At 45.7% G+C, this 25,194-nt stretch overlaps 1 protein-coding gene and 1 long non-coding RNA gene across 7 annotated transcripts in view; one reads left to right on the top strand and one right to left on the bottom strand.

The window, feature by feature from the left end:
* The window catches only part of MOGS (mannosyl-oligosaccharide glucosidase), a 33,374-nt gene extending 22,964 nt beyond the window's left edge, over nt 1-10,410 (bottom strand). Inside the window, exons 1-2 of one of the 5 annotated variants that reach the window (XM_033954646.1) lie at nt 9,847-10,410; nt 6,309-6,665 (exon numbers count right to left, since the gene is read on the bottom strand). In XM_033954646.1, coding sequence (XP_033810537.1) covers nt 6,309-6,657 — 349 coding nt within the window. In that variant the 5' untranslated portion in view covers nt 6,658-6,665; nt 9,847-10,410. Of the gene's footprint in view, nt 1-6,308; nt 6,666-9,666 lie in introns of all 5 variants that reach the window. The other 4 variants (XM_033954674.1, XM_033954640.1, XM_033954655.1 and 1 more) reach the window with 4 other exon arrangements.
* On the top strand, nt 9,924-23,907 carry LOC117364934. 2 transcript variants are annotated; one of them, XR_004540331.1, is made up of 2 exons: nt 9,924-10,006; nt 23,357-23,907. It is a non-coding gene; the product is annotated as an uncharacterized LOC117364934 (long non-coding RNA). The 2 variants fall into 2 exon arrangements; XR_004540332.1 differs by having other exon boundaries at nt 9,939-10,078.
* Nucleotides 23,908-25,194: the final 1,287 nt, after the last annotated feature.

Raw genomic sequence — 25,194 nt, 5'->3', positions numbered from 1 at the left:
GACATTATAGCATCTTCTTCCTCATGAGAAAGCCTGAAGAGTCATTGGAAGAAGTCAAGATCCCCTCAGAATGAAGTGCAGAAGGTCAGGGAACGGCAGGATGAGAACTGTAGGATCTGTAAGAAGAAAGAAATTCTCCTAGGAAAAATCAAGTTTCGCAATGTAAAGAGGAGTATACTGGAACCATGAAAACTACTAACTCCATGCAACGTGAGCGAAATACGTATGTCCTTTAAAGTGAATACGTACTAAACACAATCAAGATGCTGCATCTACCACCCCGTGGAAAACAACAGCATCCTAACAGGTATCAGACAAAGCTCAAATTGCTAATGAGAGCTTCAGGGATGAGGCTAACAGCCACATAGCGCGCGCTCCTCCGCGGGTTTGATAGAATAGGTAATTGGCTCCTGGTTAGAAGGAGCTGCACAGCTCTTCCTGTCTGGTCGGGGGGTCCGTCTAGCATGTGCCATGAGAAGATGGCGACTGGAGAAACCAGCGTGATAAGCATGGAAATCTGAAGTCCAGGCCCTCTCAGAAATAGAGAAAGAGAATCCTGGCCGCGGGAAGATGCGAAGTGTCATTATGCTCACAGAGACAGCCTGAACTTGGAAACTGTTAGTACTACCTTTAGACATATATATCCAACTAGTCTTTAAGCCCATTACATTAACGGGTGCTAGAACATATATGTGTGTGTCTGTCTTTATTTCTTTCTTTCTCTCTCTCTCCTTAGCCGCTTTCTTTCTTTCTGCCTTTATTTTTCCTTGGCTGTCCTCTGTTCCTTTTTCTTCACCCCCCCTGTCCATCAGCATCTCTTTCCTTCTCCCCCTGTCCAACAGTAGGCATCCCTTCCTTTTTTTATCCCCCCTCCTCCTTCTTATCCCTATGATACTCTTACCTTGCTCTGTCCCTGATCAGAGGTTCCCGACAGCCGCCCAGTTGCACCCATTGGAAAAGTTCCCACTGCCGCATCCCGCACCCCTCCTGACGTGGCTCCCGCTGTCCTTTCTGTCTGTCTCTGTCCCTGGCTCTCTTTGCCTGTCTGTCTTTCTGTGTATCTCCCTGCCCCTGTGTCTTTCTTCTTTCTCCCTCTGTCTGTCTGTCCAAAGCAGCATTCCATCCCCCTCCATTTCCCTTCCCCCACACCAGTTCCCTGTGCACCTGCCCCTGTGTCTTTCTTATTTTCTTTGTGTTTCCCTTCCTCTCTCTGTCTGTCTGTCCAAAGCAGCATTCCCTCCCTCTCCATTTCCCTCCCCCCCACCAGTTCCCTGTGCAGCAGCATTAGCATTTCCTCAAACCCCCCCCCCCTTTCCCTTCCCACGGTCCGGACTACAAACGTGGTGATTACAGCAGCGCTTGCATCAGTCTCCACACGCTGCTTCGGGTCCTTCTACTGCCCTGATTTACTCTGGCACGTCCCTGATGACATCATCAGAGACGCGGCAGAGCAAATCAGGGCAGTAGAAGGGCCTGAAGCAGCATGTGAAGACTGATGCACACGCTGCTTGAATCGCCATTCGGGCCCGTGGGAAGAGAAGGGGGTGGGTGTCAAAGGAGGAACGGAGATCGGCGGCGGCATTTGGAACGGAGATCGTCGTCTGGCTGCGGTCCGGCTTGTGGAGAGCAGGGAGGCTGTGGGGAAGAGAAGGGGGTGGGTGGCAAAGGAGGAACGGAGATCGGCGGCGGCATTTGGAACGGAGATCGTCGTCTGGATGCGGTCCGGCTTGTGGAGAGCAGGGAGGCTGTGGGGAAGAGAAGGGGGTGGGTGGCAAAGGAGTAACGGAGATCGGCGGCGGCAGGAGGAACGGAGATCGTCGTCTGGCTGCGGTCGGGCTTGTGTAGAGCAGGGAGGCTGTGACGTACTAAGCGAGCAGGTGGTGACGTAAAACCCGTGCATGCGCACTCGTGTTTTCGCGACGGATCAGGGAACACGTTTTTTTAGTGCGCATGCGCGGCCTATCATTTTATTATATTAGATGCCACTACTAGACACATGCAGCGCAGCACAGAGGCCCAAATAAGAAGGACAGTTACCAACAGACAAAGGCTCAATCTGCAGGGACCCCAAGAGAGACAATGAGATACCCGTGTGAAATACAGGGCACTATCTTACTACTGATCTCACTGTGCCGTGAGTTGCCCTATGTCGACCCAGTCCGGAGACAAACCGAGACTGGGTGACCTAGCACAGGTCAGAGTTTCTCTGGTAATCCCCTTGAGTGCTAACCCCAGAGTCCGATTAAACTAGTAGCTTCCTTCAAGAGAATACAGTGCACAGACATAGACATATAAATCTGCCCAAGCTTGTCCCAAAGCTGGTGAAACACGTACAACTTGTCTGAACCGGAAAAGAGAGAAGCCGCGGCATACCCTGACCAAAGTCAGCTGTAAATATACTACCGGAACACTGCAGCTCTCCCGCCATCGCCGGAGACCCAAGCGCACGCCTGATTCTCGTTGACACATGGCCGCTGCATCAACGCTCCTAGAAACATAGTCGGATTCAAGCCCCGCAAAATTTACCCTGCTGCGGCCTGCATAGAAAGAAAATCAGACTCGGGAATAACCAGAACGATGCGGTGCTTCCCACAGTGCCGGAAAAACATGATCCATCTCATACGCGATGCAATAAACCGGCACCTGCACAATCAGCTGCACATGGCCATGACAAACACCAATGAAAGAGAGTCTCAGAATAAACAGAACTACTACTGCTGCACTGAAACCCAACAAGGAGAACAAGTGTGAGCATGAAATCACACTGCTACTGCCACGCTGTAACCAACAAGGAAACAAGCACGTGCATGCAAAGGGCGGGAAAATCCCGGCTCCCTCAACAGATTTCTAGTCATAAAACTTAGCCTCAATAAAATATCCATTCCTTAAACATACGTTGACTGAACCCACAGTACTAAGACTCCCAAACAGAACCTGAAGTTCAAACAACAGTAAAAAACACATACATACTCACAAGCTTGTTGTTAGGGCTGGTTGAAGCCAGTAAGAGCTGGTTGTGCAGCACTAACAGGGCAGAATGTAGCAACTGTGGTCTCCCTTTTTGAGGGAGGGTGAGGCAGGGACCTAGGGGGACTCAGGTGTAACCCCTAAAGTTGGCACCGTTCAGCCGGACACCCCTGTCTCACTGAAGAGAAAATCTCAACAGGGGAAATAGCAACGCCAGCTCACTGAAGAGAAACCTCAACAGGAGAAATAGAATGGCAGTCTCACTGAAGAGAAACCTCAACAGGAGAATAAAATTGCCATCTCACTGAAGAGAAACCTCAACAGGAGAAAATAAAGTTCCAGTCATAGCCAGAATCCAGGAGCTATTCGAATAGCGACCATCACCCGCTGGGAGATAGAGCATACTGGAGATACTGGAGGAGTGCCAGCCAATAGGACCACCTGTTAATCAGTTTCTCTATCTCCACCTGCTGGTAGATGTGTGCTATCTCCATTGGTCTCTGGATTCATCTGCTGCTGTTGCTAAGGAAACACTTTTCCCTCGTATTCGTGGTTTCAGCAATCACAGTTTTGATTATTCACGGTTTTTAACTTGCTGGCCCCTTCCCCAAATTACATCAGCTTGCATAGAGAAATCCTCGATTCCAAGTGTTTACAGAGAAAATCGCTGATTCCTAGCACTTTCTTCACCATGCTTTGCCTCTCCTTCAGTAACAGGTCAGGTCTCCCACCATATTCATAATGGTTTTTAATAGAAAACAGCGAATAACATATGAAAAAGTTATTTGCGGTCTTTCTGTATTTGCGATTCTGTTAATCCCTTATCACAGCGAATACGGAGGGAGCAGTATAAATAGCCTCTGGGACCAGCACCTAGGTCCCTGGCAGCTAGCAGTGCATAGCGACACCGAAGCTCAGAAGTAGGCATGGTTAGGAGCGGCGCCGGACTTCGGTGTTGCTATGCACCACTTGCTGCAATTCAGGAAGGACCCTGGGCACAGGAAATGTAGGCTCGTAAAACCCTGGTCTACATTGCCGTCACCTAGGGTCCTGAGAGCCATGATTCTGGAAGCAGCACTTGTTGGTGATTGTCATGCGGCAGGTGCCCGTATAGTAGGTGTCTGCTGGAGCAGGCACTGCTCACAGAATACGGGCCACGATGTTCATTTCAGATCTATATAAGGCACTTTGTTCCATAATTCCAAATAAGAACTATCTTGCTATATCACAGAAATGGAATACAGAGTTAGGGACCCATTCACAGTCTACTGATATCAATCACATTAGTCAATGCATCCCTACCTTGGTACATAGTGTTTATCATTGAGAATGCCATTGTTGTACTTTAACCAGAGCCTATTTTTCACAGGTACACGCGTGTCATGCAGGTTCTACAGCTTCCCCTGTGTGTAGGAAGTATGGGGTCGCCAACAATACATTCTCTTATGCTCTTTGACTATGTTCAATTATTCAATGCTCTTGGTCTCGCATTCTTCGATATTTGGGATAAATTTTACAAACAATGATTGTACTTTCTCTCTTAGCTATCTTAGTTGGCAAACTACACTGTTGTGGGAATTTTGGGACATGAGGTTCTCTATTATTGAGTACGTCAGGCATTGTGGGTAAAAAGTGTATGCAAGCTGAAACAGCATACGCCGAAACTTTGCCTAACACCTGAACAAGGTCATACAAGGCATCTGCCACATAATCAACCCCCTCTAGCAACAGCTGGGGGGAAGGCATCATTCTCCACTGAAGGATCACAGTGTAACTTCATGTAACAAGCACGTGCCACAAAAGAGGCAGATGAAGCTGCCTTAATACCCAAAGAAGCCACCCTAAAAAGCTTCCTCAAAGCCAGGTCTACCCTGCGATCCTGAGAATCCTTCAGAATAATTCCTCCTTCAGTGGGAAAGGGCAGTATGCTTGGTCACCTTAACCACTACTGAATCCACCTTAAGCAGCTCAAAGAGCTGCTGAAAATCCGGTGTCACAGGGTAAAACTTAGCCATGGTCTTAGTCAGCTTAAAGGAACTCTCCAGAGTCTCCTACTACTCAGTAACCAGAGACATAAGATCCGAACATGATGGAAAAAGGAAGTCAGGAGTATTAGAACAACTCATGACAGTACATTGAGAAGTGAAGGGCTGAGCCTCCAAGTTCAGTTCCTTTATGGCATCCGCAAAAAAATGATGGAAGGGTCATCACCCATATCAGGACTGTCAGAGACCAGCAGGCTAACCGTATCGCAAATGGTATCCAGGGTGGATGCAATATCTATAGTATCAGCGTGTCAGGTCAGGCCATCTGAATCCATGACGATAGGGGTATTGGGGGCCTTCCCACATGGGAAGGCCCTGACAGAGAAGCTGGTGCAGTGCCCATCAGCTGCGCTGCATGGGTGGGGTCCATGAGATATGCTCTTCACATGAGCTGAACAAATTCTGGGGAAAAGCCACAGATCAGGGCTGACATCGGCTCCTTCTGAGACCCAGACAAGGGCTGCAAGAGGTCCCCAGACTCTGTACACCTGCATTTCGCATCACCACCAGAAACTGGGTGAGATTTTCTGCCCATTTCCTGGACCCAATCTGGCTCCCCAGCCCTGGAGGACCCTGAAGACGCGAGGTTCAAAGCTCAAGCAGCAGCATGCGGTACACGGAGGCTCCTCTGTCGGTAATCCAGCACAATCCACACATGAAAAATATTGGGGGTAATCAGACACCACAGCACCCACAGAGCTGGCTCCTATTGACAGTATATGCAAATCTAACTCACGCATATTCATTGTGGATATCCTTAAAACCTGAAGGCACTAGGTGTGCTTTAAGGATTAGGTTGAGAAGCACTGCTCTAAATTTGTTCTAGGGAGTAGGAAATCTCTTTATGTGTATCATGCAGTAGTAGTACGTGGAAATTTTAATATAGTCTTTTAGAGGAATTCTAAAATCAGCCTAAACCAAGATAATGGATTCATGATTTGTCAGAGAGATTCTAATATCATCTGCTTGCAGACCTGAAGCAGTGTTACCTCAATATCTTGTTCACAATAACTAGTAACTCCTTCAGTAACCAAGTTTCTGGAAACCTATAGCAACTGATGCTAATCCAATCTCTACTCCATATTTCCTACTGACCTCTGCTGTGCTAATTCATATCCAACCACAAGCTCTAGAGGTAAATGCTTCTTCCTTTATTCAGTCACAGCTGAGGAAGGGACCTGTGTGTTCTGCAAAGCTCATATACCACATCATGTCTGGATTATTCTTTTACTGGGCCAAAGGCAAATTTTGCAGCCTACAGTTTTCTTGAAGACCAGTAAATGAACTCTGTTTTACCTGTAACCAAAGACATGGGACTCCGTGTCTTCATCCCAAAATAGACCTGCGGCCTGTACGAACCCCAGAATTTATCAGGAGTCACTGTTGGGCTGCTGTAGTTTGAGTCAAGGATCCGAGGGGACAGATGAGGAGTGATGAAACGTCTTGACAGCCACCACTGCACATATAAGTTGTAGAAGTAGGCGCTGAAGCCCAGTACACAACAGATGCCAGCGAGTGCCAGACAGATATGTGCTAAATCCACCTTTCCTTTCACCTTGCTTTGTGGCTGCATGCCCCTCAGATCTTTTTCATGTCGTCTTCTGTCAGCCCCTTCAACTGGTTTCCGTCGTCTTTCTCTTGCCATTCTACAACCTGTACATTCATCAAAAAAGCATCATCAATCAACTAAATCTGAAGCATTTCTGATTACAGAATGGGCATTACCTATCACAAATGGTTTTTTTCCTCAGTATTACTCTGTGAGTAGTGCAAAGGAGTAGTAAAATGAATCCTTCACAAAATTATGCAGATTCCTTTTTTTTTGTAGTTCGGGAGAGCTGTATTACAATGGTTCTTAAATCTGTCCTAGGGGCCCCCCAGCCGGTCAGGTATTCAAGATATCCCTAATGAACATGCATGAGGCAGATTTGCATGCCTGTCACCTCTATTATGCAGATCTACCTTATGCATATTCATTAGGAATATCTTGAATAACTGACTGGCTAGGGGCCCCTAGGACATTTAAGAACCACTGTAATACAGCTCTCTCGAACTACAACAAATATCTTGAAAACCCGACTGGTTGAGGGTCCTCCAGGACAGATTTAAGAACCACTGCTATATTACATATGGTGTGCGCATGAGAATTCTATGAAATGCAAAATATTTGCAGAACTTCCCTCCCACAGTACTTAAAAAATGTATAGTGATATATTTTTATTTAACTAGCAATATAATTTGACTACCTTTGTGGAAAGAGAAATCCAGTCGCGAGGAGTGAAAAGACATGTCTGTGGAGAAAGCAGAGGGGCTGGGGCTGTCTGACACAAGGAAAGAGAAAGTCCGGGATGTATGGCAATCCTATTATGGTGAGTCTTCAACATATCCCAGTTTTTCTTTAATATTTTAAGTATCACTTCCCCTCCTGTCATATATTTCAAAACAAATGTCAAACATTCATCCTCAACTGACGATATATTAATCTTTTTTTTTTTTAATGTTGACTTAACAGTAGATAACAACTGGTAAATTTAACTCTCTGGTATGCTCTTTTTAACGTGTGTTTAGAGTATCCCCTCTTCAACGTATCCTGTACAGTTTTGAATTGGGTTTTTAATTTTTTTGTCTTTATCACATATACATTTGAATCTCAGGAACTGAGAATATGGTAGACTATTTTTTAACCCTCAGGAATGACAACTACAATAGTGCAAGATGGTATTACGGTCTGTAGGCTTTTTGAAAACATTTGTAGAAAACTTGGCACCAACCCTTCGGATCTCCACATCTAAATAATGCACTATATCATCAGACCATTTCCTGTAAACTGTATGTTGTCATTACAAACATCTTAAGTTGAAGAATATTACCTGTTCATAATAAAAACAGGTCATCTATGTAACGTATCAAGAGAAATATCTTCAATAAAAGGAGAATTCTCTATCTACTCTTTCTCAAATGTGGTCATATAAAAACTGGTATTGCCCATGGCCACATTCATCTGAGAACAAAAAGAAATTTTATTTCAAAGCTATTCTGGGCAATTTATTTAAAAAAATCTGATGGAACCAGAAAATAATGGTACATATTGAAGAACTAAGGCCAGTACTGGGCAGACTTGCACAGTCTGTTTCCTGTATATGGCCATTCAGTTGAGGATGGGCTGGGATGGTTTAGATGAGTTGGAGTGAGCTTTGATGGAGACTCCAGTAGATGCACAGTACCGGGCAGAGCTCTGGCTTTCTGGCCCAGAAATATCTAAGAAAAATAACAATTTGAATTAAATCATTAAATTATAGAGTGTATGTTTGGGCAGACTGGATGGACCATTCAGGTCTGCCGTCATTTACTATGGAATGTCCATAGACCTACTTCTTGTATCTAGACATTCTCTCACTACTTCAAGTATCTCATCTTGAGGAACTGATATGTATAAGATAGGACTGCCTGATTCACTGATTTGAATCAATTCACTTTGGTGCATTGATTCATTGTCCCAAAAAATTGGATACACCAATTCAGCAAACAACCCCCCCTCCCCCTCCCGGTGAGACCTAACATACCTTTGGGTCTCCTAAAGCAGTAGTGGCAGTGGCCAGTCAGCAGAGACAGCCTTCCCTCAGCCACATCACTGATGACGTGGCAGAGGGAAGCCCTGGCAGGGCAAGCCATAATCAGCATGTTCACAGCGCAGCCCCTTCAAGGCCGACTACCGCCATGCTGCTGCTGTTGGTTGCTGCTTTGGGAGGCCCAGAGGTATGTCAGGTCTTGCAGTAGGAAGGTCAGTGAGGTGCTGCTGCACGGAGAGATGGAAAACGACTGCACAGGGAGGATGGGTAGGTGGGAGGGGAGGAAAGCTGCTGCTCAGGGGTTGGGAGGGGAGGAAAGATGCTGCACAAGGGGGAGACGGGAAGAATTGTTGGGGTGGAGGAGAGGAAGGGAGAGATGAAACAGAGGTAGAACGGGTGAGGAGAAATCCTGCATATCGTGGAGGGGAGGAACACATGCGTGGAGAAGAGAGATGGAGAAATGTTGGACATAGGGTAAAGGGCAGGGTAAGATGGTGAATGGGGAGCTAAAGAAATGTTGCACATGTATGATAATGGAGGGGTTTAACCCTAAACTTATCTTAGGGTTGCCAGATTTCCTATTAAAAAAGCATGTACCTGGTGTCGCTCCATTCCACCCCAGCCCTGTTCTGCCCCCAGCTCTGCCCCATCTGAACCTCCTGTCTCCTTCCCCGAAGTCTGGAGGGCCTCTTCACATGCACGGACGTTGACATCACACTATATATGATGTCATTGCATCAACATCTGCGCATGTGCATCGTGCCTACAGACAGGGCCCCGAGCTCGGGGACTTTCAAAACCTAGACAAACTGCAGGGTTTTGGAAAACCCTCCAAGCACTTGCCAGTCCTCTAAAAGGAGGACATGATTGGATTTTCCCAGATATCTGGTAACCTTAATTTATCTGACATTATTATGGACCCTGTAGCACTGATTTCAGTGGGTAGAATCAAAGAATCCGTATACCCTATTACTTTTAACAGGCACGTTTTAAACCTGGACTGATCAAAAAGCCTCTAAGAAATATCTGGGCAGCTTTGAAGAGGAATTTAAAAAAAAAAAAGAATAACTGCAAGACAAAGGCACCTCTAATTCAGCCAATCGCCACAGGGCCCCACTGCCCTAGATCTAATCTCTCCCCCACACCTGCGCTTTAGGATGGCCCCTTTCCGATATCAACGCACCTGTCCAACCCATCCCTCACTAAAGCGTATGCACAGTCAAGCCCCTCGCCTTCTTTTTTCCTTTCATTTCCCCGGGTCTCACCTGTTCTACTGACGCGTCACCGTTCCTGAGTGGCGCTTGCTTATTGCGTCATGCCATGTGCCCGGCGCTTTTGCATACGTCAGTGTCACATGCTGGTTGACATTTAGGTGTCTTTAGCGTTCTGTGGTTGTTTTCTGGAGATCGGGAACATGTATGAAACGTGAGGAATGTTTCCTACAGGCCAGCTGTGGTGGGGGCTTTGTCTCTCGGGAGGGATTTGCACTGTTAAAGAGTTAGTAGCAAAATACCAAGTTCAATTTTACTGCCCTCGTTCTCACATGCCGAGTGTTCCTCTTCAGTCGCATCCGGGGACCCCTCCCCTTCTTTGCATACAGTCTGTCTTTCGATTTCCCCTGTCCGGCATGTCTCCTCCTCATCATCATTCTGAAACTCCTTACGGTGCGCCTTAAATTGTTTGTCCATTTACTCCGCTCAGAATTTTGAAGACTACTGTCATATCCCACTCCTCAGCTGTTTCTTTTCCAAGCTGAAGGGTCACAATCAGTGGCATAGCGAGAGTAGGAGGTGTCTGGAGTGGTGGCACCCCCACCCCACTGGTGCCATCCCCACCCTCCTGCCTTGGCTTTCCCTCCAATATCTCTTCCTGTCCGTGCGACCCAGAAGTGATTTTAGAGGGAGCCAGACCGGCGTTAGCAGCAGGCCAGAGTAGTTGCTCCCCCTAGTGTAGGGGAGGGGGCGGAGAGGTGCCGTGCCCCCACCAAGACAGCACTCAGGGTATCCACGATGGACCAGTCTGGATCACAGACACATACTGGACAAAAATGCGTATAATTAAACTCTGGAATTTGTTGCTGGAGAATGTGGTGAAATCAGCTTAGCGGGGAGTAGAATGGGTACAAGTGGATCGATTTTTTTTCTTCGTCAAAAATTACAAAGACTAGGGGACACTTGATGAAGTTACAGGGAAAAAATACTTTTAAAACTAATAGAAGGAAATTTTTTTTTTCACTCATAGAATAGTTAAGCTCTGGAACGTGTTGCCAGAGGATGTGGTAAAAGCGGGTAGCGTAGCTGGTTTTAAGAAAGGTTTGGACAAGTTCCTGGAGGAAAAGTCCATAGTCTGTTATTGAGAAAGACATGAGGGAAGCCACTGCTTGCCCTGAATCGATAGCATGGAATGTTGCTACTCCTTGGGTTTTGGCCAGGTACTAGTACCTGGATTGGCCACCGTGAGAACGGGCTACTGGGCTTGATGAACCATTGGTCTGACCCAGTAAGGCTATTCTTATATTCTTATGTCCTGTACCTGTCCCGCTGCAAGTCCAGCACTTCTTCCCCATCCCTCCACTTCCTCTGTTACGGGTTCAATGCCAACACCTCTTTTACTTCCTCTCATCCTTCCCCCACGAGGCATCATCTCTCCCTTATCTTCCCTCAGCTCACCCACCTTCCCTCTTTTTCTTTCAACTTCTCAGACAGCTTCCTCTTCTGCCCTGAGTTCTCCTTCTGTGATTCCAGCACCTCACCCTTTTCTGCCCTCAGCAATTTCAGCAGCTGACCCTCTTTTGCCCTACAACTTCCATACCCTGTTCGCCTAATGTCCAGTGAAGTAACCCTCTATCTGTACTCTGCTATCCCCTTTGCTTCCAGAAAGTCATCCAGTCCCTTTTTGAACCCCATTATTGTACTCTGTCTTATCACCTCTCCTGGAAGCGAGTTCCAGGTGTCCACCACCCGTTGAGTGAAGAAGAACTACCAGTACCTTGCATTTGTTTTGAATCTGTCTCCTCTCAGTATTTCTGAATGACCTCTTGTTTTTGTTGACCCCGCTAGTCTAAAGAATCTGTCCCTCTCCACCTTCTCTATGCCTTTCATGATTTTATAAGTCTCTATCATGTCTCCTCTCAGTCCCAGCTTTTCCAGGGTAAAGAGTCCCAGCTTGTCCAACCGTTCGGCATATGAAAGGTTCTCCATGCCCTTTATCATCCTTGTTGCTCTCCTCTGGACCCTCTTGAGTATTGCCATGTCCTTCTTAAGGTATGGTGACCAGTATTGGATGCAGTATTCCAGATGTGGGCGCACCATTGCTCGATACAGTGGCAGGATGACTTCCTTTGTTCTGGTAGTGATACCTATTTTGATAATGCCCAACATTCTGTTCGCTTTCTTTGAGGCCGCTGCACATTGCGCCGCCGGCTTCATTGATTTGTCCACCAATACCCCCAGGTCTTTTTCTAGGTTGCCTTCCCCCAGTACCCTCCCTCCCATCGTATAGCTGTACATTGGGTTCCCCTTCCCTATATGGAGTAAATGTGTTTGTGCATTTGTGTCTTCCCTCCCCCGCACTAAACCTATAGATTTGTTATTGATTCACAAGGCTTTAAATAATGAAATTCCTCTAAGTTTAGCTAGTAGTCTGAAAATCTACTATCCGAATTGAAATCTGCGCTATTATTGGATTTACCCCTCTTTCAAGAATTAAACACCTACCAATCCTCCGTTTTTTAAATGTAGGAGGTTCAATATTGTGGCATGCTCTGACAGTGGAAATTAGACAAATCAGCTCTGCTAATAGTTTAGGAAATAGATGAAAGTCTATCTTTTGTCACAGCTTTTGAAATTTGATGCAATTTTAATGTGTTTTATAGTCAGTAATGTTTGTCTAGTAGGAGGTACATGAAACTGCTGTGTATGTATTTATAGTCACCCACTTAGAATTGTGGGGTTTACTTTTTTTTTTTTTTTTTAATCAATACAAAAAAATAAAATCCCTTGGGCATTCATCTTTACTTCAGCCTTTAGTAGGTGTAAATGCTTCCTCCCAAAGTTACTGTTCAATAACAAAAATATAAAAATATAAAAAATATATATAAATGAAGAAGTATAGTAATTTATGAAGTTAATGATTGAGGACTTATATATATAAAATTGATAAAGCTGGGAGCCTTGACCAGTGAGGATTTAACACAATATTCTCCCCAGAAAATTGCACCTATATGGGACGGAGGAGTGGGGTTTCTGAGGTCTTTGGCTAGACAGCATATATGAGTGTGATGTATGAGAAATGAAGGAGGTCGAATAAGATATAATATCTTAGAGCAGTGTTCTTCAACCACCGGTCCATGGACCAGTGCCAGTCCACAGAAATTTCCTGCCGGTCCACAGGGCCAGCACATGCATCAGGCCTAAAACAGTGTTCTTCAACCGCCAGTCCATGGTGTGATCGATGCGATGTTATCTTCGAGCCAGCTCCCTCTTCCTAACTGATTCAGTGCACAAAGCCACGGGCAGTGGCTCCTACGGGCATCCTGCGCCTGAACTGGAAGCCTTCTCTCTGACGTTGCATCGTCAGAGGGAAGGCTTCCAGATGAGGCACGGGACGTGCAAGGTGCAAATAGTACTATTATGGGGCGAGGTCTGGGGTGGAGATTGGGTAGAGATGGGCGTGGTCTGGTCCACGACTTAGCCCAGTGTTCTTCAACCGCCGGTCCACGGACCGATGCTTGTCCACAGAATAATTCTTTTATTTTTGCCAGTCCATAGATGTAAAAAGGTTGAAAAACACTGTCTTAGAGCATTAACTGAAAAGGCGCTCCCAAAGTTAGACATGAAGGGCCAGATTCTACAAACGATGTTCATATCAGTGGCCACCTAGAAATCGGCTGCCGATTGCATGTCAATCACGCACTAGTGCCATTTATACAATTGCAGCTACCTCAAACATTGGCGCCGGAAATGTAGGCCAGGGTTTTCAAGGCCTACATTTCTGGCGCCTATGTTTGACATGAATCACGTCTACAGAGGCGCCTAAGGATGTTTCCGGCATTAGCCACACCTACGTTGACCTTAGGCATTCTAAGGTCATAAATGCGATCTAGGTGCCAGTTTTGTAGGCACCTCTGGGCACCTACATTTTTGGTTTTAAACTAATTTCTAGTCATTCTTAAACAGCTTTGACACTTAAGTTAGGTGCTGGTAGGGTATCTACTGGCTCCAAACGCAAGGCTAAATGATAAAAACAGAAGACTGTGAATGATGATGTTCTAAAAAGATGATTGATTTATTTCTTCTTCCAAAAAAACCACAAATAAATACAGATATAATAGTCCACATGTGTAATACTACCAGACCCTACACGGTCTGTGTTTCAGCGAACACGGCTTCCTCAGAGGTCCAGTTGGATGTATGGTCTCAAAAAAACAATTGAAGACTAAAAACAATGTAAGTGTCTTTAAACGACTCTCCAAAAGACAGTGAGTATGAGCAGAGTGGCGCCATCAATTTGCCTTTTTGTGGCACCACTCTGCTTGTACTTCCACCCTTATTACAACAGTCCAATTCCAGGCATCCTCAGGCCTCAGATTCCCAAGCAGCAACTGCATCTAAAAAGCCCTAATGATTCCAGGGGTCAGGTGGGACTTCCTCATATCAGAGGCCGACTTTATCAATTTCTTCAGGAGTGAACTCGCATTTCCTCGGAGCAGTGGGTGCTGGACATCATTCGGGAGGGGCACAAGATAGACTTCTTTTGCCTACCTCTGGATGTGTTTCTGGATTCTCCGGCAGGTTGCCCAGACAAGGAGTCCAGGGTCTGCGCAACTCTGCAACGTCTCTTAGACATCAGTGCAATAGAACCCATTCCAGAACACGAATCGGACTTAGGCAGATACTCCTTATACTTCATCGTGTCAAAGATAGGCTCAGAGGACTAGAGACCCATTATGGATCTAAAGTCAGTCAACCACTTCTTGCGGATTCCTCATTTTCTCATGGAAACAGCACAGTCATAGCTGCTATCTCTCTAGAAGAATTTCTGGCATCCTTGGATCTCACAGAGGCTTACCTCCATATTTCAATCTACCTGGAGCATCATAGGTTTCCGCATTTCCATGTCCTCTAATAGCATTTCCAGGTTGCAGCTTTGCCCTTTGGCCTCATGACGGCATTCCACACTTTCACCAAGGTGATGGTAGTTGAGGCATCTTTTCTCTGCCGGCAGAGGTTCCTCGTCCATCCTTACTTGGATGACTGGTTACTCCAGGCTCTGTCATCAAGAGTGCGAACGTACAGTGGAAATGGTGGTGTCTCTGCTGCAGATGCTGGGTTGGCTTGTCATCTTCAGGAAGAGTCCCTTGATGCCCTCCCAGGGCTTTCTCTTCAGCACAGACAGGGTTGTGTGTTTCCTCCTGAAGCATGTAGACAGAAACTTCAGTGACAGATCAGAGATCTCCTGGACTGTCTGGCTCCCATGGTCTGGCATTATCTGCAGGTTCTGGGATCCTTGGCAGCCTCCTTGGAGATGGTCCCCTGGGCCAGAGAGCACATGCGCCCTTTACAGGAGTCCCTCCTCTCTCGGTGGTCTCCGCAGTATCATCCCCTTCAGATGCCGCTCCCCTGGACAGAGCCAACTCACAGCAGTTTGAGCTGGTGGCTTCAGGGGAAGGCCTTCTGCCTGGGCAGGCTTCTTCGGATTTCAGAGTAGATGACTCTTATGATGGATGTTAGCCTTTCGGGTTGGGGTACTCGCTGCGGGGACTGCTCCATTCAGGGACAGTGGACTGCATGTCAGAAACATTGGTTGATTGATCATTTGTAGATCCAGGCAATTCAGCTGGAGTTACTCTCCAGCTCCTTCTGGAAGGAAAGATGATGCGAATATTCTCCGTCAATGCCATGGCAGTGGTGTATGTAAATCATCAAGGGAGCACAAGTAGTGCTCCCTTGGACCAAGAGGCTCGCATGCTGTTTCGCTGGGTGGACGCACGCATCCTGTTTCTCTCAGCGGCCTTTGTGGCCAGAGTCAGCAATGTTCAGGTAGACTTCCTCAGCCGACAAGTCCTGGACCTGGGAGAATGGAGATCTCATGCAGGAACTAAGGAGCCTCAGGGAGGAGGTGATACGCCTGAGAAGCATCCGAGAGGACGAGGCCTACATCGATGGAGTCGTCCAGGAGCTGTCCCAAATCACCGAGCAGGCCCATGACAAGTCCATCCTCGAGACGCCCAAATCATCAGCTTGAAACCAACAATTGGGATACAGGAAATGGCTAGCAGCACTGACTCCTGGCAGCTGGTGACCTCCTCCACGGGCAAACATAGGAGACCCCCCCCCCCCTTTTTCAATCTCTTCATCTTCTCCTTCTTCTTACAAACAGGGCAGCTATACATCAACCCCTCAACTCACCCTGCGGAACAGATTCCAGATTCTTCAGGAAGGAACTGCCGATGAGGAACAGGAGCAGGAACAGGAGCAGGCCCAACACACAGCTCCATCTCCAGGGACAACTGACCGGCTCCCCCCAAAGAAGCACAGAGTAATAGTCATTGGGGATTCCATGCTGAGGGGCACCGAGGGACCAATTTGCAGACCGGATATGCAATCTAGGGAAGTCTGCTGTCTGCCTGGAGCCAGGATACGAGATGTCACCGCCAGTCTGGATAGACTACTCACGCCCCGAGACCACTTTCCTAATCTTCTTGTCCACATAGGAACCAACGACACTGCCAGGAACACACCGGAGACCATCACCAGAGACTTTGGAGCACTGGGTGAGAGTCTGAAGCGGACAGGAGCGCAGGTGGTTTTCTCATTGATCCTCCCTGTTAGAGGCAAGGGAAGAGCCAGAGATGAATGTATCCTGAGGACGAACAAGTGGCTACAGGGATGGTGCCGGGATATGAACTTCGGATTCCTAAACCATGGGGAGGCGCTACAAGGACTTCAGGGACCAGACGGACTCCATCTGACCAGTAGGGGTAAGAACGTCTTCGGACACTGACTAGTCCGCCTGCTTCACAGGGCTTTAAACTAGGTAAGTCGGGGGGAGGGTACCCAATTACATATTAGTGCAGAAAGGAATTATCCTGATGAGGTGAGTCGAAACTCCGCTTCCATGTCCAAGGTAAGTGCCCACATTGCAAACAGTTCTTTAGGAGTCACACCGACTCGGGTAGGATACGCCTCACAGGGACTTAGCAAACACAAGATATGGAGGGCCATGTATGTCAATGCACACAGTTCAGGTAACAAAATTCTAGAATTAGAGGCTGAAATAAGGAATGCCGACCTAGATGTGGTGGCAATATCTGAAACTTGGTTCACGGACTCACATGGGTGGGATATGGCTATACCGGGCTACAATCTACTTCGTCAGGACAGAGAGGGCAGGTTAGGAGGGGGGTAGCCCTATACATTAAAGAGGACATCAAAACCACCAGGATCACAGATGTCAAGTACACCGGGGAGTCCCTCTGGGTAAACCTGGCAAGAGGCAGAGAAAAATGGCTGTATCTAGGTGTGGTATACAGACCCCCAAGACAACTGGAAGACATGGACGCAGAATTAATTGAAGACATAGAGAATATCACTCTACGAGGAGAAGCTGTACTGCTAGGGGACTTCAATATGCCTGATGCAGACTGGAACTCATTTTCAGCGACAACCAGCGGTAGCAGGAGGCTCTTAACCTCCATAAAGGGAGCACGTCTCAAACAAATGGTAACGGAGCCCACTAGGGCCCAGGCGATCCTCGACCTGGTACTCACTAACGGGGAAAGCGTATCAGAGGTATCAGTAGGAGATACGCTAGCCTCCAGCGACCACAACATAGTATGGTTCAACCTTAGGAAAGGCTTCCCTAGATCAAACACGAAAACAAAGGTACTCAATTTCCGGGGCACAGACTTCGCACGCATAGGAGATTTCGTCCATCGGACGCTGCAGGACCAAGCGGAGACTGATGATGTAGAAGCTAAGTGGTTAACACTGAAATCAACCATACATGAAGCAGCTAGCCGCTTCATAAAATCAGTAAATAAACGACAAAGAAACAATAAACCCCAATGGTTCACAGCGGGGATCTCGCACCTCATTAAGGAGAAGAAAAAAGCGTTTCTCTCCTACAAGCGCACGGAGAAAAGAGAGGCAAAGGTAGAATATAGGACCAGGTCTACAGCGGTCAAAATGGCAGTTAGGGAGGCAAAACTTCGAGTGGAAGAAATTCTGGCAAAAACATTAAAAAGGGGGACAAATCCTTCTTCAGGTATATTAGTGACAGAAAAAGGAACACAGGCGGGATAGTACGCCTTAGAAGACCGGACGGAAGTTACGTGGAAGCAGATTCCGATAAAGCCAAACTACTGAATGAATACTTCTGCTCAGTCTTCACCTGTGAGGCACCGGGACATGGTCCACAGTTGAAGGCAACACAAAGCACAGAAGATCCGTTTCAGAATTTTGAGTTCATACCAGGTGAAGTTTACAGAAAACTGGCAAGACTCAAGGTGAACAAAGCCATGGGACCAGACAATTTGCACCCAAGAGTGCTCAGAGAATTGAGCAATGTCCTGGCGAAACCGTTGGCTGAGCTATTCAATCTCTCCCTAAGTAAGGGGAAAGTTCCCCTGGACTGGAAATTAGCTAATGTCGTTCCTCTGCATAAAAAGGGTTGAAGGGCAGAGGCTGCGAATTATAGACCGGTGAGTCTCACATCAATAGTGTGCAAACTCATGGAAACACTAATTAAAAGCAAATTGGACACGATCTTGAATGAAGGGAATCTTCGGCATCCCAGTCAGCATGTATTCACCAAGGGTAGGTCCTGCCAATCCAATCTCATCAGCTTCTTTGACTGAGTAACAAGAAAGTTGGACTTGGGAGAGTCTTTGGACGTTGTGTACCTGGACTTCAGTAAAGCTTTTGACAGTGTCCCACACCGCAGGCTGCTAAGCAAGATGGAATCAATGGGATTAGGAGAGACACTAACTGCATGGGTCAATGATTGGCTGAGTGGCAGACTTCAGAGGGTGGTGGTTAATGGTACCCTCTCTAAAACATCGGAGGTGACCAGTGGAGTGCCGCAGGGCTCGGTCCTGGGTCCACTCCTTTTCAATATATTCATAGGGGATCTGACTCAAGGGCTTCAAGGTAAAATAACACTATTCGCCGATGACGCCAAACTATGTAATATAGTAAGTGAATGCAGTTTACAGAATTATATGGCGCAGGACCTGCTTATATTGGAAAGTTGGTCCTCAACCTGGCAGCTAGGCTTCAATGCTAAGAAATGTAAGGTCATGCACCTCGGAAGCGGAAATCCATGCAGGACGTACTTCTTGAATGGAGAAACTTTAACTAGGACTTCAGCAGAACGAAATTTAGGAGTAATCATCAGTGCAGACATGAAAACTGCCAATCAAGTGGAGAAGGCTTCATCTAAGGCAAGGCAGATATTGGGTTGTATCAATAGAAGTTTCGTCAGCCGAAAGCCTGAAGTCATAATGCCGTTGTACAGGGCCATGGTGAGACCTCATCTGGAGTACTGTGTGCAATTCTGGAGGCCACATTACAGTAAAGATGTGCGCAGAATTGAATCGGTTCAGTGGAAGGCCACCAGGATGATCTCGGGGCTCAAGGGTCTCTCATACGAAGAGAGACTGAACAAATTGCAGTTCTACACTCTCGAGGAACGTAGGGAGAGGGGAGACATGATCGAAACATTTAAGTACCTCAAGGGACGTGTCGAAGTGGAAGATGATATTTTCTTTCTCAAGGGACCCTCGGCCACAAGAGGGCACCCGCTCAAACTCAGGGGCGGAAAATTTCATGGCGACACCAGAAAGTATTTCTTCACAGAGAGAGTTGATCATTGGAACAAGCTTCCAGTGCAGGTGATCGAGGCAGGCAGCGTGCCAGACTTTAAGAATAAATGGGATACTCATGTGGGATCCCTACAAGGGTCAAGATAAGAAAATTGGGTCATTAGGGCAGACAGGGGGTGGGTAAGCAGAGTGGGCAGACTTGATGGGCTGTAGCCCTTTTCTGCCGTCATCTTCTATGTTTCTATGTAAGGCATTCCATCTGATCGTACAGCACTGGGGTTAGCCCCAGATGGACTTGATGGCTTCCACAGAAAACTCAAAGGCCAAGCACTTTTTCAGTTGATGAACACAGTGTGAAAGCCTAAGCTGGACGCCTTGGTTCAGCCCTGGCCGGCTCATGAGCTCCTGTATGTATTCCCTCCATGGCCTCTGGCCAGTCGGGTCATCTGCCAAATAGCAACATATTCCAGTTTTGTGATTCTAGTAGTTCCGGGTTGGCCACTTCACCCCTGGTAAGCGGTTTTTGTCTGTCTTCAGCGGGATGAGAAACTCCAGCTCCCTCTTCATCGAAACCTTCTTAGTCAGGGGCCAGTGTCCATGGAGAATCCACAGCATTTTTGTCGAGTGCTCAGCCTTGATGGAGCAGGGTTCTTCAGATGTAGTTATCTTGTCTCCTTTGCACTCAACGAAACCCTCTACTATGGCTTCTTATGCCAAAGCCTGAAAGGCTTTCCATCAGTGGTATGCTAAGGACCAGGTGGAGCCTGAGAGAGCCCCCAATTCAGTGGTCCTAGCTTTTCTTCAGGCGGGCCTAGAGAAGGGTTTAGCAGTGGCATCCCTTACAGTTCAAGTGGCAGACTTTTCATGCTTTAGAGCAGTGATTCCCAACCCTGTCCTGGAGGAACACCAGGCCAATCGGGTTTTCAGGCTAGCCCTAATGAATAAGCATGAGAGAGATTTGCATATGATGGAAGTGATAGGCATGCAAGTTTGCTTCATGCATATTCATTAGGGCTAGCCTGAAAACCCAATTGGCCTGGTGTTCCTCCAGGACAGGGTTGGGAACCACTGCTTTAGAGCATGCAGAGGTGCTAGTTTGCTTGCTGTTCATCTAGATGTGACCAGGTTTATGAGAGGGGCACTTCATTTGAGACCTCCCTTGCATCTTCCTATCCCTTCGTGTTGAAGGATACTACTCTTCTGGATCTGATGATTAAGACTGTCATTCTGGCCACCTTTGTCTTGGCACAGCATATTTCAGAGCTTCAGGCTCTTTCGTGCAGAGAGTCCTTTATTCGTATTATGGACGTGGGAGTTGTTCTCCGTACTGTATCTTCCTTCCTTTCTACCGAAGGTGGTTTCTACTTTCCGTGTCAACCAGGAAGTTCATTTGCCTGCTTTTTTTTCCACAGGCTCAGAGCGAAAGGATCGGATCTTCTGCAAGTTGGATGTCAGGAGTGTCTTGCTCCACTATTTGGAAAGGACTAATGATTTCTGGCTGTCTGATCACCTAATTGTCCTGACTGCTGCTCCTCGCCGGGGTTGGCTGACATCCAAGTATTCAGTCGCTCGATGGATTCAAATGGCCATTTCCACGACTTACATTGCTTGTGACAAGCAGCTGCCGGTTTCTCTTAAGGCCCACTCGACTAGACATGTTGCTGTGTCATGGGCGGTGTCTCGTGCAATTCATCCAGATGAAATTTGCAGGGTGGCTACTTGGTCCTCTCTTCATACTTTTACCCAGTGGATGTGACGGCTCGCTCTGATGTCGTTTTTTTGGACCTCAAGGGCTGGCTCTTCTGTCCCTCCCTAGCTGCTACCATTGCTTTGGTACATCATCTAGCATATGGAATCCAGAAGGGACATAACAGAATGGAAGATTAGGATTTTACCTTTGATAATCTTCTTTCTTTTAGTCCCTGTAGGATTCCATATGACCCGCACTCTCTGTGTACACTCAGTTGTTTGGAATAGCCTGCTTCTTTCTGCCTTGATTATTCTCCTTGCAGGCTTGATGACTTTCCAGCCAGTTGACGGAACCTGTGGGGAGTTTCCACTTCTGTGAGTATGCTTGCCTGAAGGCTGTTTCATGTGGGTGCTCGTTACACACAGCAGTTTGGTTCTACATTGTTCCTCAATGTTTATTACATGTTCATGTTTTGCAGTGCAGAGCAGACCAGTTCAGAAATTGTTTATGTTGCTGGGGATCTTCCCTTTATACTCTTGTCATGGATTTGTTCAGGTATGTTGCTTGGCTTTGGGACTTAACTGGCTATGTTTCTAGCTCTCAGTCTAAGGGGAAGGAGCATATGCTCAGAAAAGTGTTGGATTTCTGCAATTCCTGGATTGTGGGTTGGGATTGAATACCTAGTTATACCATGTCATAGTTAATACTTGTATATTTAGTTTTTGGTTTTTGTTTTTTCCTCTTCATATGTTATTATTTTAAATCTTTGTATGTTATTATTATAAATCTAATTTAGAAAAAGACATTTTATGCATAAAGAAGCAGATCTTTTTTGACTGAGCATCAGAGAGCAATGAGTTCCAGATTCTTGGTTCAGTAAGAAGACATGGTTTTATAGTGACGGATTCTTAGGGCTCCTTTTACAAAGCCACACTAGGGCCTTAACGCACGTAATAGCATGCGCTAAATTGCTGCACGTGCTAGCTGCTACCGCCTCCTTTTGAGCAGGCGGTAGATTTTTGGCTAGCGCACGCTAAACCGGTGCGTGCGCTAAAACGTTTAGCGTACTTTCGTAAAAGAAGCCCTTAATTTTTTTGGGAATCTATAGAATACAATTGTCCTCACTGTAAACTCCCTCTTGCATACAAAAGAACCGATATAAATTTAGCTGGCCAAACTGGGGATGCAGGATGTTTGAATTCAAAGCCTCAGGATACAGCAAGTACATTTGTTCTTTGAGGTGTAACTCCTTTCCTCTGAATCTTGCTCTGACTTTTACAATCTTATATTCTTTACTTGCTACAATAAATAGTTATCTAGGGCTAACAGCAATCTTTCCAGCTGCATGCCTTCCCAACTCCCCAAATGTTCCCATCAGTTTTCTTTCTGATCTTTTCTTCATTCAGGGAAAGTGCAGAATGACTCCCATGACCTAAAGGGATATGGATGGCAATTTACCCCCTGCTCATCAATCATGACCCTCCAATTAAGGGCCAGTTTAAGTTTTGTTATTTACAAAGTACAAGGCATTATCTGGAGACTGGTTAAGAATATGAAAAGAACAAAAGGAATGTATATTACCCTAATCTGAGTTACACTAAGGCTATTTTAACTAATTAATATGCATTTTCCTAATGTGTACATGTTACAGAGAAGCCTATAAAAGTGAACCCCTAAGTTCAGAAGGTGGGCTTTGTTTTCTTGTTTCTTAGAGGACATTACTCTGCCAGGAGTACAAACCCCCTCTTTGTCCTTATCTTCATTTGTAATAGCTTTCATGAGAGATCTTTGTATGCTGTAATAGTGGCTGCATTACTATTCATTCCTATTTTGTATAACCTTTTTTTATACTTGTATGAGTGTGTGAACTAACCATAATAAAGGGAATTATAACTATGTACAAGCTGTGGTGTGAATGTTTTGTGTATCTTTGAGATTGTCTGTTAGACATAAGTGTATGGAGTACTGACACCTCCAAGACTATTTGTCCTCTGAAGTCTAATTCCTCACACCTATATTGACGAAACATAAGACTAAGTGATGGGCATATGGGCTTCTCTAATTGATGGGGTTCAAATCAAGGTAAATTGCTCTGTTGTTCAAATCCAAACTGGTAGATAACATGGAATCCGTAAAGCAGAGGCATTTGAGGACATGTCTGGTGACACCTTATATTGGGTCCTAAAACTTTTTGTGATTAAACCTTAAACAGCATGCTTTTAGATATCTGAAATACTACTACTATTAATTATTTCTATAGTGTTACCAGAAGTATGCAGCACTGTACGGAGTCACAAAGGAAACGGCCCCTGCTTGAAGACGCTTACAATCAAGACAGACAAACAGATGCCCTGGATACAGTTAGGAGGAATGGTTAATCTGCTGGCTACCATTTTTCATGGGCAGCTCCCCCGTCCCCTCGCCACTCTCCCGGGCTGCTACAAGAACAAAGGCACATAGACATGCTGTAAAACAGGATCTCCACAACTCTGGAGTGTACAGAACTTTCAGTGCCTGCTGGTGGACTTGTACACAAAAGGGCTCGTTAGAATACAGTAAACCTGAGTAAATCACTTGTAAGAAACAAAGCAAATTATCCTGCTCATTGATGTGATTGTGAATGCACTTTGTACTGAATAATTGAAGGCATTCAAAATTTCTATCTTCAAGAGATTATGCAAGCCCATACTAATAATACATTCTATATGTTTGCATTTACATTCATAATTTTCTTAATTGAAGTAACAATTAATTTACAGGCATGCCGGAGAATTCTGTAAAATTAAAAGGTCATCCTTTTTTTTTCCTATATCTATTTTTATGTGTTATTGTGATTATAATTGGCATTTTAATCATCTTAATTATGCATAACCTCTGCTGGCTGTGGGTGTCATCTACCCTACATTCCAGCAGCTCAAATCTGTGGAGAAACCATTTGCCTCTTTAAACTGGGTGGTGCATGCTAAAGAGTAAATGGCTACATATAGTGTAGGCAGAGTCCCTCCTAACATAATCATACAATTTCCTTGTTCTACAGCTATTTAAATACTTGTAGGTGTCTATTATATTTTATGATCCTGTTCCAGCTGCTTTGTTCAGACTCTAGAAATGGAGCAGAGTGAAATTCTGCCCTTACTAATTCAGTGTCTTAAAGCATGTCTAAACTGTGCCCATCCATTTCAGACAAGGAATGGTATGTTTAAGCTTCCCATATTCCCACCTATGGCTTTGTTGCTTTTAAGCTGTTTTATGCTGCTTTTCTTTGGTGGGAGTGACCAAACTCTACAGCTGATTCTACAATCTGGAAACATTTCAGTCTTGCATGAGAGATATTTTATGAGAATTTCTTGTATATTAGAACTACAAAACAGGATACAGAAGTATATTTCCAAGACATACAACAACTTCCTGGAGGATTTCTAAGAGAGAAAGGATTGTAAAACTTATTAGTATAGATAACCATATGGTCATTATTTGCTGTCATTTTCTGAACTTCTCACATCTCAGTTCTTGCCTCTTATTCCTCGAAAGGAAATGATAAAGTAAATAAATCAAATCAAGGATATGCTAAAGATATAGTATTTAAACACCTCTAAAGATATCAATTAGGCTTAAAAAGTTATACTTTTCCTTCAGGTCTTTATCTGCCGTCATTTACTATGTTACTATGTATATTTCTAAATAAAATAATAATCTAGAATAATGGTTTCCAAGCATGTCTTGGAGGATCCCCAGCCAGTTGGGGGTTTCAGGATTTCCTTAATAAATATTCATGAGATATGTTGCAAACACCCTGCACTGCATGCAGATTTCTTATGAATATACATTGTGGAGATCCTGAAACTCATTAGCTAGAGGTTCCTAAGACAGGTTTGGAAACCACTTTCTAAAAAGAACATAAGAATTGCCGCTGCTGGGTCAGACCAGTAGTTCATCATGCCCAGCAATCCGCTCCCACGGTGGCCCCTAGGTCAAAGACCAGCGCCCTAACCGAGACCAGCCCTACCTGTGTACATTCCAGTTCCGCAGGAACTGGTCTAACTGTGTCTTGAATCCCTGGAGGGTGTTTTCCCCTATGACAGCCTCCGGAAGAGCGTT

The sequence above is a fragment of the Geotrypetes seraphini genome, chromosome 1 (genome assembly GCF_902459505.1).
Source record: "Geotrypetes seraphini chromosome 1, aGeoSer1.1, whole genome shotgun sequence".
NCBI lineage: Eukaryota > Metazoa > Chordata > Amphibia > Gymnophiona > Dermophiidae > Geotrypetes > Geotrypetes seraphini.
The sequence above is the reverse complement of the archived record's forward strand: the minus strand, read 5'-3'. Positions and strand labels throughout refer to the sequence as shown.